Source organism: Nicotiana tabacum, chromosome 8 (genome assembly GCF_000715075.1).
Source record: "Nicotiana tabacum cultivar K326 chromosome 8, ASM71507v2, whole genome shotgun sequence".
Lineage (NCBI taxonomy): Eukaryota > Viridiplantae > Streptophyta > Magnoliopsida > Solanales > Solanaceae > Nicotiana > Nicotiana tabacum.
Genome location: NC_134087.1, coordinates 67,056,357 through 67,076,108, shown reverse-complemented (window position 1 = coordinate 67,076,108; position 19,752 = coordinate 67,056,357). Strand labels below are relative to the sequence as shown.

Sequence of the window (19,752 nt, the reverse complement as noted above, 5' to 3'; positions counted from 1 at the left end):
CCCCACCAAACTGTCCCCCCTCTCCCACCTCCCCCAAAAAAGTCCAAAATTTCTCATGCCGTTTTGTACGTTACCAAATTCCGGTCACTCTCTTCTCTCATTACAAGTACTGTCATACTGGTCATATAATTTCCTCCACCAATCTTGGCCGTCCAGCTAACACCTCCTAACACGTGGCATGATCTGAAATCAGTTAGAAAGTTTACCACAGCTTGTCACATGAAATAATTATTTTAGAGAGTTATCCGCGACACGTGGTTACTGATGTGGCGTTTAAAATCCTAGTCAGCACAACTCACCTTCTTCACTCCATCCATTCTATATAAGCTCCTCAAAACCTACTCCCTCATTTCAACTTCAACTTCACAAAACATCAAAACTGAGAAAAACCCAAAGAAAAACAGAGAGAGAAAAAAAAACTAATATTATCAATCATTTACAAATACAGGCCCACTTTTACTCCCTTCACATAATTCTCCCCATCCCGGCGATAACGACATCGTCGGAGGGATAAATATCCCGGCGACTTATTCTTCAGGTTTCCTATAAGAAGCACTGACTATGGATACACTCATTCTATTCTTGTTCAGCTACGCCAACTACTCCGAAGATTAGAAGGAAGAAAAAGGTATCAAATTTTGGCAATTTCATTTTTTTTCTATCACAATAGAAAACGTGATAGTGATAATGGTGAACAGGTTATGCGCGATTGTGTTAACTGGTTTTGGTGTGTGAAAGGAAAAGGTGAACAGTAGGTGTGAATGAATCATGAATACGATGAACTCGAGATTTTTTTTTTTTGTCAAAGCATTGATTTCTGTGAATTTTCATGAATTTCTGTGATTAAGGATTTAGGCATTTAAAGGATTCTGATCCTGACACGCAAAGCTAGTAGGTTTTAAAGCACTGAGAATTGAGCAGAAACTGACAAAAGAGTATAATTAGGCTGTAAGGAGAGAGTTTACAGTAGAGAAAAGTACCTGTTTTGGTTGATAGCTAGACATGCCTTTTCCGATGAAGGTTCAGCCGATCGATTCTTCAACATGTACGGAATCAATCAAAAATGATACAGTTAAGCCGCCTGTGTTGAAATCGCGACTGAAAAGGTTCTTTGATCGACCGTTTCCTAGCGTTTTACGGATTTCGTCGGCGGCTGAGAAGCCGAGTGCCGCCGGCGCTGCTAATGACGGAGCAGTTGCCGCTGAGTTTGAGCCGAGTTCGGTTTGTTTGGACAAAATGGTTGAGAATTTCATCGAAGAGAACAATGAAAAGCCATCCGCTGCCAAATTCGGCCGTAAATGCAATTGCTTTAACGGTAACAGCAATGATAGCTCCGATGATGAGTTTGATTTCTCTACTGGATTTTCTGACTCAGTTACAAACTCTTCGTTTGGGGATTCTTCCGATACTCTCAAGGTAATAACATCGATCGCTTCAATATAAAAGAAGAAAATCGCAGTTTATTACTGATCAATCTGATTTTGTTTCTCTTTTTGTTGTAATTTTAGAGCTTAATTCCCTGTGCAAGTGTTGCTGAGAGGAATCTGTTAGCTGACACTTCAAAAATCGTTGAAAAGCACAAATCTTGCAAGCGTAAGGACGATTTGAGAAAAGTCGTCACTGATGAACTTTTAGCTCTTGGCTATAAAGCTTCTACCTGCAAATCCAAATGGGAAAAAACTTCATCTGTTCCTGCTGGTACATACGTCGTTCTTCCTGTATGTGTTCATGCTCTGTTGAATTTTGATAATTCTTGTGCTAAGATGAATGTGCTCTTTTCAGGTGAGTATGAGTACATTGATGTGACCGTGGAAGGAGAAAGAGTGATGATCGACCTAGATTTCAGATCGGAATTTGAAATAGCGCGATCGACGGGGAATTACAAGGCGGTTCTGCAATTGCTCCCGTTTATCTTCATCGGGAAAGCGGATCGGACTCAGCAGATAGTGTCAATCGTCTCGGAAGCAGCTAGGCAGAGCTTGAAGAAGAAAGGCATGCACATTGCGCCATGGCGCAAACCGGAGTATATGAAAGCCAAATGGCTTAGTCCCTACTCTAGAATCACACCTGCTCCACGCGCCGCCGCAGCAGAGGAGTCTGATGCCGTGGCCGAGAGCAAAGAGGCTCCATCGGAAAGTAAGTCCAACGAGTTAAACTTGATTTTTGGTGACAACGCGTCGCCGTTAGATTCTGTTAGCGATGAGGTGAAGTCGCCATCGTTGAACTCGTCGCTGTCGGAGAAAATTTCCGGCGAGGAAGAGAAGCCGTTGCAGGATCCGGTGATGATGATGTGGCAACCTCCGGCTGTCAAGCCGAAGAGTTGCGATAGAGGAAGCAAAGTTATCGTCACCGGATTGGCTTCCCTTCTCAGGGAACAACCCTAAAGATTTTGTATTTTTTGGGGGGTTATTCTAACATTTTGAATTCTTGTTTTTTTTTTTTTCTAGCAAGTACAAATATAAGTATATGAAGATATAATATTGGAGTTTTAGATAGATGATCGGAAACTCTTTTTTCATTTTCCGTTTCCGTTCCTTCTCCTTTTTTTTTCTTTTTTCTTTTTTCTTTTTTTTCTTTTAACCAATCTTGCTGTAATAAAATGTACAAAGAATAAGAACACAAAATTATAAATATTCATCATCTTCTGTTATTATATGGCATATGCTTTCAGATAGTATATCATTCCAGATGCATATCCAAATGTTCCTAATAAGGGAACAATCTGTATTATCTGCTTATGTGTGAAATAAATAAAAAAAAAGATTTCAGGTGTATTCATTGAATCAAGGCATAAAAATATTGGGGAAGATACAAAATGGAAATGGAAAATACAGTAAATGATAGGAAGAAGAGAATGGAGGATGGGGACGAGGACAAGAGCTTTCGTGCCGTCTCGGACGCGTAAAAAGGAGATAAGTGGGGAAAAAGAGGAGTCATTGGAATAACGTGATAATCTCTTTTATTACGGAGTAAAAAAAAGGTTCTTGCTTTTAAATTATTGGAACAAAAATTTCTACTTTGAAATTCAAGGTTCGTGTAAATTTCTAAAACTACCTTCTTTTCTCTGCTTTTTATTTTTTATTTTTTATTATTGAATTTACTTTCTTTTTCGACTTTACTTGATCTTTTGAGGTACATCAATAAGTGGGTGAACAAATTGACTGAATTCTTTTTCTTTTAGAAAACTGGATCTCCTTTGTGCGAGCTTTTTACCTATTGGGGTTGGTAAAACTTTGGTTTTGGGGGAAGGGGGTTGGGGTAAATGAAAAGAGGAGTCTGATGTCCCAATTCCAAAGCAAAGAATATTGACTTTCTTGGGTTTACACTACATGACTGTTAGTTGGGGTCCTTTCCCCACGGCACACGGTTGGCTTAATTAATTCTCAGTTTCTCATTCAAAATAAGTGTGATTTTTTTTCGTTTTGAAATGAATTGAATGGGTGTATGGAGTTTTGGCTGAAGTTATTTTATAAGAAATATGGACATACTTAAATGATATTGTTGTCACAAAAAAATATAAACATTATTTATCGTTAATCTTTCTAACTTAAATGACCATTCAAGTAATTAACTCCAACTTAGTGTGAATGTAGGTTGCTAAAATGGCGGAGGGGTAACAGGTACATAAAAGGTGGACAGCCTATTGAAATTCCTAATGGTTTAGCTTGATCCATTTTGGCCTTTCCACTGTTTAAAATGCAGTATCCTATAAAACATATTGGATTGACAAGTATGTAGCGGATCTAGTCCGCTGGGCTAAAGAAGAAGTGAAGGAAAGGGTCCAGTGAGTATTGGGCCTATTTGGAAGATGTGACAAATAGTTTTATTATTTTCACTTGAGTCCTTTTAGGTTAAGTAGTCTTTTAAATTCCCTAAAGTTGTTGTTTTCTATAACAACATTTGTCTTATCCTTAGCAATTGTAACGTTAGAATAGTACCTAGTCTGTCATAATTTAATTGGTGCAGTACATTAGCCACAGCTGGTGAAAACAGCTATATAGAGTCCTTAACAGTAGTGTAAAAGGCATCTTTTGGAATGAAAATCTTTCTTTAAATTTTCTGTCATTTATTTCCTTAAACAATTCATCTTTCTAGTAGCTGTTACGTTACAAAGTATGATTGAATGGTGATCCTAATTAGGCCTCATTAAGATTTTACGGTAATACTTATACCTACTACTACTACTAATAATAATAATAATAATAATCCTGACACTAATTGAGTGTTGTCAAACATAGTTCTTATATCTGATCTGATCAAATCTGAAAAGTAAAATAACAATTGGCCTCTGCCAAGGACCTAATAAAATTATACGCAAATATTTTGTCTGTAATATAACTTTATAATACTGTTCGCCTGAAGATTAATTTAATATATAAACACACACAATGTGAGCATGTGACAATGAATCAATGATTATGGGGCGTTTGCAGATCCACCGTGTAGTGTATATTCTCCTATAGATAGAGTAATATAATGTTTAATCTATTTTGTCTAAATAAAATATGCTACAAAAAAGAGGGTGGGTCAATTTCCTTATTATTAGCGTTTTATGTTATAAAATATTGGAGTGGGGCCAAGTTTCCTGAACAAAGCAAAACAGTAAAAGCAATTGCGCAATGTTTGTTTCGTACAAGAAATTTTCGTTCTTTAGACCTACACGCTCACTAGGCCGCTCACTTCTACCTCAATTAGTTATTTGTTGCGTTTTTCTTATATTCCACATGGTCATATTCTATGTTTTTAAAATATTTTGCATTACCCCTAAGAAAGATATATAATAAATAGCCTTAAGCATAAGAAATAATTGTCTAAATTGCCTTTTGTCTTTCCCTTAAATGTCTTTGCTTAATTAATACTCCCTAATTAGAGCATGAAGAGTAGATTGAAAAAAATAAGAATAACTATTCTAAATTTAATTTCAAAACGACCAATATTTTTGGGAAAGGAAATAGTATTATTGAATTATGGGATGAAAACGAACTAGCATACTTGTTCATTATTTAAAAGTTTCATTTTGGAGAGGAATCTTGATTATCTTATGCGTTGATAGATTATCATTTAGCTCAAGGTAATTAATTAAGGAATATGATAACCCAGAGCAAGAAAGCTAACACCATTTCGTTAATTAATGGGGTTTCTGGTTTGAAAAGATCGTACTTTGGAAAGCATTGGAAGTCGCCAAAACACAAGTAAAGACTCAGGGAAGCAACTATTGAATACTCTTCTCAACTGGTTGGTTCTCAATTAAATATATATTAACTTTAATTATGCACTTAAAATGAATTCAACCACCCAACATCAGCAGTCCATTTCTCTTTCCAAGAATCAAGCACAAGCAAAGGGACACGAAGAAAAAATTGAAACTATCAAGTCATTATGTTGAAGTTATCATCCAATAATTCCTAATTGCAAAATATTAAAACCAACTTGATTAGGTTACTTACAATATATAGTATGATATCTTAAAAAAATTGTGGGACGTCAAGCAAAGCATCTTTAGGTAAGTACATGTAACTAATAATTGGCTGGTGCAATTATTAAATTTATAACGTAATGGTTTGGCTAATCTTAAAGGGATTAGTATCTAATCATTTGGAGACAGAGACAGAAAAGAAGTTTTTCTCATGAATAAGCTAGCGTTGTTGGGTTGTTGAGAAAACAAGTTTGAGCACATTGTTTTGTTGTCATGCATGTTGAAGTTCCCCCACTTTCTTTCTAGGCAGCCAAACATATTACTTAAGCTTTTGCATACTCGAAGTAATTGTTTTCTTTTCTTTCGAAATTCCAATTGTTGCCACACAAGTGAATTTTGTAAGAAAGTTGTAACGAACCGGCCGGTCATTTCGAGAGTTGTAGTCTCATTCTCCCATTTTCTATTCCTTTTGTATTCTACAGTTATTATATGACTTACCGGGTTAGATGGTTCGGGTCCGGAGAGATTTTAGAGTGAATTGAGACACTTAGTCTCTTAATTGAAAGCTTAAGTTGGAAAGGTTGACCGGAGGTTGACTTATGTGTAAACGACCTTGGATTTGAATTTTGATGGTTCCGTTAGCTCCGTTAGGTAATTTGGACTTAGGAGCGCGTCCGGATTGTGATTTGGAGGTCCGTAGTAGAATTAGGCTTGAAATGACGAAAATTGAAATTTTGAAAAGTTTGACCGGGAGTGTACTTTTTGATATCGGGGTCTGATTGGATTTTCGGAAGTTGTAGAGAAGTTCGCGCTGTCATTTATGACTTGTGTGCAAAATTTGAGGTCAATCAGACATGATTTGATGGGTTTCGGCGTCTTTTGTTGAATTTGGAAATTTCAAAGTTCATTAGGCTTGAATCCGGGTGCAATTTATGTTTTTGATGATGTTTGAGGTGATTTGAGGGTTCGACTAGGTTTGTTTGATGTTTCGGGACTTGATGGTATGTTTGGTTGAGGTCCCGGGGGCCTCAGACGAGTTTCGAGTGGTTAACAGATCATTTTTGGACTTAGCATGTTGGCTGAAGACTGCTAGTGTATTTCTTCTGGTTTCCACATATGCGTTCACGAGAGGGGTTTCGCATTCGAGAAGGGTGTCTGTGGGCTGAGGAATTTTGTTCTTCGCGTTCGCGAAGAAGAGGATGCGAATGCGAAGGTTTGGACTGAGAAAGTATCACGAACGTAGAAATGGTGACGCTTCGCGAAAAGGTGTTGAGGCAGTTGGGACCTAGGCTCTTGGTCAGCGCGTTTGCGGGATAGTGGTCGCGTTCGTGAAGAGTGGGGTTGGCAAAGCTTCACGTTCGCGAAGGATTAATCTGAAGAGCAGTCAAAAAGGTCTACGCGAGCGTGAGAGGAAGGTCGCGTTCGTGATGAAGGTATATCTAGACAGATTTAAAAGATTCAAAACGAGAGTTTCGAGTTCATATCATAAAATTGAAGTAGGAGCTCGGTAAAAGGCGATTTTTGGAAGGATTCTTGCGTGATGGGGTAAGTGATTCCTATCTAATTTTGGTCAAATTCTATGATTATAATTTTAATTCCATCATCTAATTTGTGATTTGGGATAGAAAATTGGGGAGAATGAGGAAGAGTTCTTGGGCTAGAATTTTGAGGTTTTGAATGAGATTTTGTTATCGGATTTGAGTAAAATTGGTATGGTTAGACTCGTGAGTGAATGAGCTTTCGGGTTTTGTAACTTTTGTCGTATTTCGAGACGTAATCCCGGGGGCCGGATTTAAGCCTATTTCGAATTTTTGGCAATAATTTCGTATTTTTCTTGTGAAATTGATTCTGTTAGCCTATTTTGATTGTATCGTACTACTTGTGGCTAGGTTCGGGATGTTTTGAGACCAATTTGAGAGGCAAAGGCATTTTGGAGTAGAGTTTTGCTCGGATTGAGGTAAGTAACAGTTCTAAATCTGGTCTTGAGGGTATGAACCCCCCGATTTTGTGTTATGTGACTATTTTGGAGGTGACACACATGCTAGGTGACGGGCGTGTGGGCGTGCACCGTGAAAATTGTGACTTGGTCCGTCCCGTAAAACTATAAAGATGAATAACTTGTTGTTAGCTATATGCTCTCTATATGTTATAGAAATTTGACTGTAAATGTCACACCTCCTTTTTGCGCGCCCCGCCCCCGAAGGGTTAGATGCGCGAGGGAGTTTTTCCAATTTAAGTGACAATATTCGAAATGAGATTATTTATTTAATTCAGAGTTGCCACTTGGGAAAGGTTTGGCTTTTGGTGTCCCAAGTCACCGGTTTATCTTGAATCCCAAATCGAGGAAATTTTCGACTTTTCCAAATGAAGTCTGCGAACCAGAAATTCTAAGTAAGGAATTCTGTTAACCCGAGGGAAGGTGTTAGGCACCCTCGAATCCCGTGGTTCTAGCACGGTCGCTTAAATTGTTATAAAGGCTAAATATCTGATTTCAATATATGTTATGACTTACGTGCTTTTATTAAGTTTAAACTGCTTTTACAATTATCATTTATTTTTTATAGAATTGCAACGTCGTGAAAATGCATCTCGAACCACGTCACAATCAATGCACCCGTAGTTATTAATACATTTCGACTCCATTGAGATTTGGATCTGGGTCACATCAATGTGCACCCGAGTTTAAGAATGTAATCTAATTAAGCCGTGCCTAAAGCAACTAGCGTGTTGTTATTTTAGGAAGGCCGCAAAATTCGCTAAACGGCCTGTCCCGAATTCTAAGCATTTTAATGTATACATTTAGAGGGCCCCGCAGCTGGTGCATTTTATTTGTCGAGGCTCGTCTCATTTTTATTTAAAAGGATAAACCTACAGCGACTACATTTCTATTGTGTTCGTCTTTAATAAAATGAAAGAAGGAGGAATGCGTGCTAATTACATGATTGACCAACTTCAGATTCTTATTTGATTATCTGATTAGTTGTTTATGAGGCATGAATTGTTTTGTGCCTTATTTCATGGATGAACATGTTGTTAAATTGCTAGAGGAAATTAATATACAAGATTAATAAAACTGCTAAAAAGCCTATGTTAAATGTTCTTCAAATCCGAATTTGAAACTCACTTATTTAAACCAGGTCAGTAGAATTAACTTATCGGAAACTGTTACTAATAGGGTTTGAACGTGATCAAGTGAACTGCCTAAAAGATCCAATAAAACTACATTATATCTGGCAAGATTAAGGCATTCTGCTCTATACATGCAGAATATAGCCGAAAAGTTATCTAATTATCTGTGTGCCCAAAACACTCATGTATTCCTTATCATACAACCCACTAAACAACTGAAATCACAATTTAAAACAAACTAAGCTGTAATTAAATACAAGGCTACCTAATGTGTTTCTTTATTGAATTACAAACTAAACAAGTTACACAAATCTAATAACATTCGTAAAAACTGTAACTGCAGCAACGAATGATTAAACTCCCGCATATCTTTTATTTCATGCTTTCATTGTTACATCAGATGCAAAGTTCTAGTATGTACCTGGATGTTGGATACAACAGAAGAAGCAAGGGGGTCAGTTAGAGCAATAGAAGCAATACCAAACAGTAGCAGTGGCAGCAGGTAACAAATAGAACAAATCCCAGTGCAAGAGGCAGCTAGAGCCGATGGAAAAATGGCAGAATGACAGCAATAACCAGTAGTATAGAAACAGAAATCCAGACAATCCAATTCCAAGAGAAACAACCAATACGAACCAACCAATAAACTTAGCTGATACTTGAAAGAAAACAGAACTGATTGAACAGGTTGAACAAACTGAGAATCGAACAAACAGCAGGAAGAAAACAATTTCTGATTTTTGTATGTTTTTCTCTCTCGTATGTGTGTTTGTATAAGCCTCTCTGTGATATCCCTCTCACTATCTCTTTTCTTTTCAAAATCCAGTGCCAATTTTCAGTCTTGAAATCTATTTGAGTTATCAAAAAGAATTCTTTTTCAGTGTTCTGTTTTTCAAACCTCAGTTCTCAATGTTTTTTTTGGCCCCCTTTTCTAATGGAAGTTCCCCCCTTTTATAGCCTAACATCAGGCTATTCCAGCCTGTTAAAACACATCAGAACCTATTCCTTTTTAGCTGTTTTTCCAACTCAAACTTTTAAAATTAAGAACCCCCATCATATTCCCTGACAGTCCCCTTTTAACATTTATTAAACTAAAAACAAGCCATGGGCAGCAAGAATATAATCTGACAGCATGTGCTGTCAAACTATTTTAATCCAAACAAAGGCCTTTATGCACATGTTGTGCACAAGTGCACATGCCCTCCAATTCAGACTGCAACTAAACAAAACCAATCCTTTTATATTTCTGATTCAAATTAACAACTATAAGTAGCTAAACTCAATTCCTAATTGATTCAGACAATGCTTAACAGAAGCAGATCAATTTGTTGTTGTTCAGACAGCTGAAACTAATTGACGACACATGTCGACTCGACTATACTAATCCTAAACATGTACAATCGAAAACCAATAATCAGGAATCCAACAGTATCAACAAAAGGGGGTTCATATTGCACTGTCAGAACAAGAATGACCCTGGAAACTAATTAAATGGCCAATTTCAAACTCAATCGAACATACAGTTTCCACACACACACACACATTATGAAGAAAGGAATTGACCGAATACAGAGGTTCGGGCAAGGTGAACAACAGCAGTTCAAAACACAAATTAAACAAACATTTGGCCATACGAACAGACCTTTAATCAACGCATGAACTGAATAAAGAAAAAGAAAAATGAATCTTACCTTAAACCCTCGAAAATCAGCAAGCCTTAGCTCCGACTCGAATAGACCTTTCTTGGGGTTGAACGGACTTTAATCGAAGTGCTTCTCAAATGAGAAACACTTCGATTAAGGTCCATTAGACCCTAATCACTTGGCTCAAACAGACATAAGTCAGTCACGAGGAAACCTAGGTGGTAGATTTGGGATCTGGGTTCCCATGGTTAGATTCGGACCAAACCAAACATGGTTTGGTCACGAGGGAGGTCCGGGGACTATCTGGTATGAAACTGGGGTACATCGGTGTAAGTTGAGGTTCTGTTCGAGTCTTCAAATGAAGATTCGAGCAACTAGGATCTGATTCGAGGGAAAAGGATAACGGATATATGCTCAGGGTAATGAGGCGGATCTATGGTGTCAGGGAGGGGGTCACCGGCGTCCATGCCGCGGGGATTAATGGTGAAGGGAAAGGGGGCGGCTAGGGTTTCAAGGGGTCTGTGGTGAGGACGATGGAAGGTAGGGGGTGTTCGGATGGGGCGTGGGGTATGATGGAAGGCTTATATAGTTAGTGGGTGAATAGATCCTGGCCGTCGGATGAGACAAGATGAAGGGCCAGGATCCTTCAGCTAATGGGAAATGGTGTCGTTTCAAGTGCAAAGGGTTGGGGTCGGTCCGGGGTTGAACGGGTCGGGTTTGTTCGTGGGTATGGGGAATGTGATCCTGGCCGTTGATCAATCTGAGATCAACGGCCCAGATCAGACCAAATCAATACGGCGTCGTTTGGACCCCCCCCCCCTGAGGTCAGCTGGTCTGGACCGGGTAGATATGAGGTTTTGGGTTGGGTTGTTTGGGCTTGTTTGTTTAAAAATTGGACTGGCCCAAGTCCGAAACTCTTTCTTCCCTTTTTTTTTAATTTCTTAAATTAATTTGCCAAATAATACCATATAAAACATTGAACAACAATTATCACACAATTAACATTTAATTATACTAAACACTTAATGACAAAATACAATGAAGGATGCACACATTTTATTTTTCTTTTAATAAACGGATTACGGTTCACACGACATATATACATATATTTTTTTTATTTTTGTTTGAATAAAATAACCACGGGCAAAATAAATAACTAGCAAAAATGCCACGTAAAAATCCAGAAAATGTACAGCAAGACCAATTGCTATTATTTTGTTTCTTTTGAAGTGATTGTCGCGTAAAACAAAAATCATGTGCTCACAGCTGCCCCTCTTTGTTCGGAAACATGAAGAGTTTTCGTGCAAAGATAAAGTGAGCGGATATGAGCGATTTTTGCCTATCGGACTACTCCGTGTGAAGCATGTTTTGAAAGATCTGACCAGATCTTTGCTTCAAAGATTTCCTACATATCCTGGGCCAAACATGAATCAGGTTAATGTAGTTCGGGAAATTCTTGGCAGCTGGGACTACCATGGGATTGCAATGCTTGCTGTTACTGCTGTTGCTGTTGTCACCGTTGCTTTACTGACCGCCTTATTACAACCAAAGAAAGATTGAAACTGAACTAAATACTTATATGCATGTCAACTACTAGTTACAAGATCCCTATCTATGATTCTTTTGCGACTTGATCTTGGGTCTTAGCTGATTTTGCTTGGAGACTTCGATCCGAATCTTGATGCTTGAGAGTTGTAGGTGCTTGTTTAATCTCTGGGATACTGAGTGAGACGCGACTGGCGGAGTTCGGGACCTTAATCAAATCTTGGAACGATCCGCCTTCCATTTTCTCCGGTATCTCGGGACATCTTCTTTTTGTCTTTTTCTTCTTTGATTCTGAGTTGAGACTCATCTCGTGGGTCGTTTCGATCCGTGTGGCACGAGGTTAGACCTGCGGGGAAAAACAAATGAACGAAATTTTCTGCCCCAGTTTCACTAGGAAAAATTTCGTGAGTTATTTGCCAGGAAGTTCATAGGATTGATGAAGGAATTTGGACAATTTTAGTTTCCAAAATGCCCATTTTCGGGGTCGGATCCACGGTACGGCCACAAGATATGAGTGCTCAGTTTAGGGTTGGAGCCCTAAGGCTGGCGGGATGGAAATAGTTCAATTTAGGGTTGGAGCCCTAATGCCGACTAGCTGGGGAGAAGTTCAGTTTAGAGTTGAAACTCTAATGCTGACCAACTGGGGAAAAGTTCAGCTTAGGGTTTAAAACCCCAAAGCTGACTAAAGGAAAAGTTCAGTTTAGGGTTTAAAACCCTAATGCTGACTAAAAATGGAAAAGTTCAGTTTAGGGTTTAAACCCTAATGCTGACTAAAAATGGAAAAGTTTAGTTTAGGGTTTAAAACCCTAATGATGACTGAATGGAAAAAGTTCAGTTTAGGGTTTAAAACCCTAATGCTGACTAAAATGGAAAAAGTTCAGTTTAGGGTTTAAAACCCTAATGCTGACTGAGTGGAAAAGTTCAGTTTAGGGTTTAAAACCCTAATGCTGATTAAAGGAAAAAGTTCAGTTTAGGGTTTAAAACCCTAATGCTGACTGAATGGAAAAAGTTTAGTTTAGGGTTTAAAACCCTAACGCTGGCTGACTGGGGACAAAGTTCGAGGATACTAACTGACCTCTTTTTTTTTGAATTTTCTTATTTTAGTAGAGGATAAAGGGGAATCTCGTGGAAACTTACCTTTCGAGTGGATTCCTTCTTCTTTGGGTGACACCTGCTTCTTGCACGGTTGTCTTGGATTATACATGTTTCAACTTTTCAGACAAAGAACAATTGTTAGTTCGGAAATGACGGTTGGTTCGGGGACCTTGATCGTTCCAGTTGCTTTGTTGTGTCCTTATTTCTGTTGCGAAGTCCTGCCATTGATTGGATTCAAATGGCGAAACCCTTTAGACTGCTCAGGCTTGTATTTCCAGATTCTGTGATGATTTGCCTCGTAAGGCTTTTTTTTTTGTGTCCCGTTTTGCTTGGAGATTCTCAACGGGGATTTTATTGGAGGTATTCTGTGGGGATTTGTACAAAGGGAAGCTATGTGGGGGGGAATATTTACAAAGTGGATTCTTTGTGTAGATTTTTGTACAACGGGGACATGCTGGGGATTTGTTTCAAAGCGGACTTTCCAGGATTTGTTGGGGTAAGCTTGCTGGGGAATTTTACAAAGGGACTCGCTGGGAATTTTATAGTATTAACAAAGGGAAAACTTTGTGGGGATCTGTACAAGAGAGAAAAAATCTGTGTGGATTTCGCTGGGGCAGACTCTTTGGGGAATATTTACGCAGCGGATTCTTTGTGCGAATTTGTACAAAGGGAAGCCTTGTGGGGTTTTGTACGAAGCGGACTTGCTGGGGAAATTTCTCTCTTTCCTCTTTACTTCGAACGCAGTCAAACATCATGATTCATCAGGTTTGGACAAACGTACCAACGAAACGAGGTGTTTTCCTTCATGAAACGGAATTCCGTGAAACCAAACCTGCCACCTGTCCTTTCCGGTATATCTGGAACTTGGGGTTAAACACGAAAGGGATTCGAAGAAAAAACAAAGAAAGGAGAAAGCAAATTTCAGAAAAGGAGTGTCTCTTTCGGGATGAGAAAGACCTATCTGAGGAAGACAATGCCGGCTTTAAATGGACATGACATGCTCTTTGGACTGGATGCCTGACCTTCAATGAACTTGCGTTTCCCTGAACCAAAACGGATCTGTGATCCCAAACCGGTGGACCTTTGCCGAGACCTCCTTGGGTGGAGTCATTCTTTCGGCCAACAGCGCCCTTTGCGGGTTTTCGCTGGCTGACCTCTCTCATTTCTCTTCCTGTCATCGCTTGATAGCACTTTTTGCGAGTTTTTACTAAACAAGCTCTCTCATTTTGGTTTCTCTACTCTCGTCGCCTCGTGGTGCCCGAAGGTTTTCACCGACGAGACTCTCTCATTTTATCTCTCTCAATTCAGAGTGTGCCGGTCTCCATTCGTGACGCTTCTTGGCTTCCCGCTATCTTTGGTAATTGATCTGAAGGCTTGTGCTTGGTAAAGAGAGATAGATGATACTAACTTCTAAACCGTTTAGCGTGCCCCGATTTCAATTTCATGGTAAATGGGATTTTATTGTTGGTGTGACTGAACCTCAGAGAGAGGCTGCCTACGTATCCTTTCGGAATCAAGTCAAACGTAGTTCAGGCTCTCGTCAATGTTTTGTTTTTTTGTTTTTGTTTTTTTTTCGGAGCATCAGGGATTTTTTTGATCCTCAAACCTAACTGCAATGGCTAGTCGCGTGGGACTTAACCTTTCCAACTTTATTTTGCCTTTGTAGGCCTTTCTTTTCTGTCTTCTTTCTTCCAACTTCAATTTTAGAGCATTTGGGGGTACCTTGGTTTCTTCGACTTTGCTGAGGCGATTAGCCATGTGAAACTCAACCCTTTCAACTTCAATTGCCTTTATAGGCGCTTTAATTTGATTTTCTCCTTCCAAGAGTTTTGATTCCTGAGCATCGGCCGCCATGGCCAGTCGAGGTCGACTTGATGCACCTGCTGAGGCTGGGTGCCTTTTGCACATTAGCGTGTATCAAACAAAAGCCCTGTAAATCAGTCTTGCCAATCTTTCTTTGTCTTGGTTTTGGAACAGTGTTAGACCAAAAGGGATTCAAAGAGAAACAAATAATTGAATGGAGAATGAGTTTAAAACTAGAAGTGTCCCTTTCGGGCAAAGGAGAGAAGGACTTATCTGGAGTACATGCGGACTTCAATGAACATGACATGCCTTTTGGACTGGATGCCTGATCTGTGTAAACCGTCCGACTCTCAAAAATTCATCACAACTTTGCCTTGAATACCGAGGAACCTTGCCAGGACTCTGTTGATGCTGATGGCTGTGAGGATCTTATTTTCGATCACGGGCGCCCTTTGTGGGTTTTCACGAGCTGGCATTTTTCATTTTATTTCTTGCCATCTCCTTATAGTGCTCGTGTGGGTTTGCATTAACAAGACTTCTCATTTTGATTTTCTCTGCTTACTGTTGCCTTACGGTGCCCGTGTGGGTTTTCACCAATAAGACTCTCTCATTTTATCTCTCATTTTGTTGTATCAGGTCCAAATAACTCCATCTTCCCATTTTGAAACCGCTTTGCCGATTGATCAGAAGGACTTGAACAAGGTTTGGGGTAAAAAGAATTTGGATTGAACTACAACTTTGGAACCTTTTGGGCGGGATCATTGCCGAACCATTATAACTTCTGCCCCAGTTTCACTTTTGGGGGACTTCTTGGATTTTTATTTTGGTGTGACTGAACCCCAAGGAGAGGTTGCCTACGTATCCTTTCGGAATCAAGTCAGACGTAGTTCAGACAACTTTTGTTTTTGGATTTTTTTCTCTTTTTTTTTTCTGATTTGCTTTTTTTTTGTATATATATTTTCTTATTTTTCCAATTTTTTCTTCATTTTTTTTTTCATTTTTCTTTTCATTTTATTTTCAATAATATTTTCAGGTTCCAAAGAGGGTAATCAAAGAAGAGTAACCAGCTCAAATGGGTTTTGCAAAGGGTTGATAGTGTTTGGGTAGCGAGAATGAAAGCCTTCATCATCTCAACCGGAAAAGATTTTATTATATAAAGGATCCAACATAGTACCTTTTGACTGCATTTGCATTGACAGTTATTTCAAGGACATTTCCTTCGATGTGTCCTAAGTACAACGCACTTTTTTTGTCAGTACTCTTGTTGTAATATATGGACCTTTCCAATTTCGGGAATCAATTTTCCTTTAGTTGTTCCAACTCTTTGTCTTGTTTCCTTAAGCTATTCTTCATTGCGACCCAATTCTTGATTCATTATTTCGAGGTCTGACAGAGTTTTAAGATCCGGGCATGAAGTCCGCAAGCATGTCATATTATTGAAATCTGCGTTTAACAGAACTAAAAGAGAATGAGAAGATTGACAAGATTTTAAGAAAAGAGACATTCCGAGAAAATGAAATATCAATTTCATTTGATTTTTTTTTTGTTTTTTTTTTAAAAATTTTGAAGATAGAAGGGTTTACATTGGAAAGTAAGACAATAAAGTAAAATATCTGGATCACACCCTGAGACAATCCAGATGCAAAAAGGATAGCAAGACTGGCTACCGAGACTCCCGTTTGATGGGGAACTTTCAAGCTTGACAATCATTTTTTTTTTTGGCTTTTCTTCTGTCTCGGCAATGGCTGCAATAGCCTTCAGTGCCGAATCAAATTCCTCAGCTTCACAGATCATTCCATCTATTGGCCCATTTATGAGAGTAGGCAGGGGAATGTTCATCATATTAGGAACCTTTTCGTCCCGGGGAACGATTCTCTCAGCTTCAATCAAGTCCTCAACTGCCATTTTGAGGGTCCAATGACCAACAGTCCTTTGTACCGTGCCCCACTGCTCCAGAGTGGTATTCACATCTAGTATCAGCTCGATGCAGGGAGGGGGGACTCGGTGTTTGGCCGATTTGGGGCCACTGGCTGCAGCAGACTTCGCCTGACTAGCTTTTGGAACAAGCCTGAGTATGATTCACCAATAGAGGTGAACTGATTCCTTTTGAAAGACTCTCTTGGGTGAGGATTGTACTGATGAACATTTGATTGGGGGACTATATGGAGCTTGGTAAGGATGGGCGTTTCTGGGAGGTGGAGCTCAGTTTTGTGTATAATGTTGTGGCCGCGTGCAAGGCTGCTCATCACTGCATACCAACAAAACCAATCACCTGAACAGAACCTGACTAATTTACTCACACACACAACCTTGTTAGTTTTGAAGCATTTAACATATAGGAAATCGCACGATGGGATGCAATGCACCTAAACAGTTAAACGCTTTTACCATGTGTTTGAACGGGTTGCATGTTTCATCCCGATCCTAAACTAGCCCTCTTCACTATGTACCTCTTTTCTTTTATTCTTGCCTCTCTTTAGTCACTCTTGATCTTGTTTTTGCCGCTCTTTTATTTTTTTGCACTCTTTTTTTTTCTTTTTCTTTTTTTCTATTTTCTTTTTCACTCGATTTTCTTTTTCCTTTTCTTTCAGTTTGTTTTTTTACTCAATTTATTTGATCGAATCCGATGGAGATTGCCTATGTATCATGACCCCGCATGAATCAGATCTTGCGTAGTTCGGGCCGAATGAAAGGTAAACGCAATGAAACATTTTTTTTTCTTGGTAATAAAAAATTGGGTTTCAACACTCACAAAATGCAACTGAACGGTTATTTTTTGCAAACGTGGCCCCTTCCAAATTTCACATGAATTTTGAGGCCGGGGAGGACCATTTTACAAACTTGTCCGTTCTTTTACGAAGATAACCTTTCGACAACTGAAAGATACTCTAAGGCTACTTCGGCAAGAACGGTTTAAGACGCGACCGAAGCTCGCTCGGCTTATTGTGACAAAATTCAAACGGTATTCACCCGACTGCTGACTCTTTTTTTTTTTGTTTTTTTTTTCAAATTACAGTAAAAACCTGGTGTTGCAAACACGGCCCTTCAGCGCCTCGGGGCGAAGAGTTTTAAGGCTGTGTGGGTCTACTGGACAAAAAAATACTAAACAAGACCCAAAGGTGGTTGTTTATGCAAAGTCAGCCTTCCGGCATCCCTTTCGGGAACATTCGGCTATTTGTGACAAACGACATCACCTGACTTATTTATGACTCTTTTTATCATTTTCCAAATTAGAAAACTCAATATTGCCAACACGGCCTTTCAACGCCTCGGTGACGAAGATTTTAAGGCTGTGTGAGTCAACTGGACCAAACCTTAAAAAGTGATCCAAAGGTGGTTGTTTATGCAAAGTCAGCCTTCCGGCGTCCCTTTCGGGAACATTCGGCTATTTATGACAAAACAACATCACCCGACTTATTTATGACAGATTTAAAATTTGACATATATTTTTGGCTATTTTTAGCAAAAGGGAAGGTTGGACACCACCCAACTTATTTATGGCAAAATTTAAAATTTGACACGTTTTTATTTATTTATTGATTTTTGGCTATTTTAGCAAAAGGTGGGGTTGGACCCGATGAGGGTTGCCTACGTATCTCACATCCGGTGAGAATCAAACCGGCGTAGTTCGGGCGGATCAAAATAGGGGAAACAAAAAATAAAATCTTTTAAAGAAAAGAAGAATAACTCTTTTTTATTATTATTTATTTTTTTGAAAAGAGACCAAAGAAATACTTATACATTAAAACTTTTTTTTGAAATTTCGAAAATCTTTTAAGAGGTACTACAAATGAAACAAAACTTTTTTTTGATTTTTTTTTATTTATATATATTTTGGATTTTGAAAGTGATTAAAAGGAATAGTCAAAAAGACAAGCTTTGTTTTCATTTTTTTTTACGTATTATTTTTTTTTTAAGAAAATTCCGGCGAGGTTTTGACATTACTCGGACATTGTTTTTTTTTTAAACAGAATAAGTAATTATCTTCCTACCCTGCTATTTTCTTTTTTTTTTTGAAAAATTTTCGGAAACCGGTCAACATGCAGATCTGAAGTAAATAGATGCGCAAAACAAACGGGATGCAGCAGGATGGTCTTTTCATTCCAGGTTGCCTGTCCTAGACGGACCCAACCCCAGTGTTGAGTCCCCTATGTCAAATGCAACATGATGCAAATAAGCGTTCCTACATAGGGATCTGGCATAAGGTTTCGTTATACTAGGTTTATAACCTGGGTAGATGTTCTAGACTGTGTACCCGAGCGGACAACTCGAGTCGAGGAGCGGCAACTTACCGGGAACCAAAAGGCCGTCCGGCTTCGTAACTTATCCGTCCTCTTTCTTATTTCAGGTATTGACACTAACAGAATAGGGAGCCTCGACCAGCGAGCTTCTCCCCGGAGGTGAAGAGAGAAGGGTTTCAGCACAGTTTATATACAGTTCAGATAATATCAAAGCGGTAAAAGACAACATTTAGCACGTTATGTCAAAACATGTAATAAATATCAGATAATAAAGCCAAATATAACAATTATTCTAAGCTCGAATTCTTGAACCCTGAACCAGTGGTTCTGGGTTAAATCCCCAGCAGAGTCGCCAGAGCTGTCACACCTCTTTTTTGCGCGCCCCGCCCCCGAAGGGTTAGATGCGCAAGGGAGTTTTTCCAATTTAAGTGACAATATTCGAAATGGGATTATTTATTTAATTCAGAGTCGCCACTTGGGAAAGGTTTGGCTTTTGGTGTCCCAAGTCACCGGTTTATCTTGAATCCCAAATCGAGGAAATTTTCGACTTTTCCAAATGAAGTCTGCGAACCAGAAATTCTAAGTAAGGAATTTTGTTAACCCGAGGGAAGGTGTTAGGTACCCTCGAATCCCGTGGTTCTAGCACGGTCGCTTAAATTGTTATAAAGGCTAAATATCTGATTTCAATATATGTTATGACTTACATGCTTTTATTAAGTTTAAACTGCTTTTACAATTATCATTTATGTTTTATAGAATTGCAACGTCGTGAAAATGCATCTCGAACCACATCACAATCAATGCACCCGTGGTTATTAATACATTTTGACACCGTTGAGATTTGGATCTGGGTCACATCAATGTGCACCCGAGTTTAAGA

At 38.9% G+C, this 19,752-nt stretch overlaps 1 protein-coding gene across 6 annotated transcripts; it reads left to right on the top strand.

Annotated features, from left to right (window-relative positions):
- The first annotated feature begins 350 nt into the window (after positions 1 to 350).
- LOC107814542 (uncharacterized) lies at positions 351 to 4,064 on the top strand. Of its 6 annotated transcripts, XM_075219329.1 has the most exons (5): positions 354 to 628; positions 699 to 1,416; positions 1,509 to 1,698; positions 1,783 to 2,136; positions 3,583 to 4,064. In XM_075219329.1, the coding sequence occupies exons 2-5, from the start codon at positions 1,003 to 1,005 to the stop codon at positions 3,585 to 3,587; spliced, it is 963 nt and encodes a 320-aa protein (XP_075075430.1). In that variant the 5' UTR covers positions 354 to 628; positions 699 to 1,002; the 3' UTR covers positions 3,588 to 4,064. The 6 variants fall into 6 exon arrangements, with proteins under 6 accessions (XP_016495464.1, XP_016495465.1, XP_075075429.1 ...); XM_016639978.2 differs by having other exon boundaries at positions 351 to 1,416; positions 3,594 to 4,064; XM_016639979.2 differs by having other exon boundaries at positions 351 to 1,416.
- The last annotated feature ends 15,688 nt before the right edge of the window (positions 4,065 to 19,752 follow it).

Coding starts and splice junctions, on each gene's coding strand:
- LOC107814542 (XM_016639976.2), top strand. CDS start 1,003: ATGCCTTTTCCGATGAAGGTTCAGCCGATCGATTCTTCAACATGTACG. Junction 1,417..1,508: donor ATTCTTCCGATACTCTCAAG/GTAATAACATCG, acceptor TTGTAATTTTAG/AGCTTAATTCCCTGTGCAAG. Junction 1,699..1,782: donor AACTTCATCTGTTCCTGCTG/GTACATACGTCG, acceptor TGCTCTTTTCAG/GTGAGTATGAGTACATTGAT.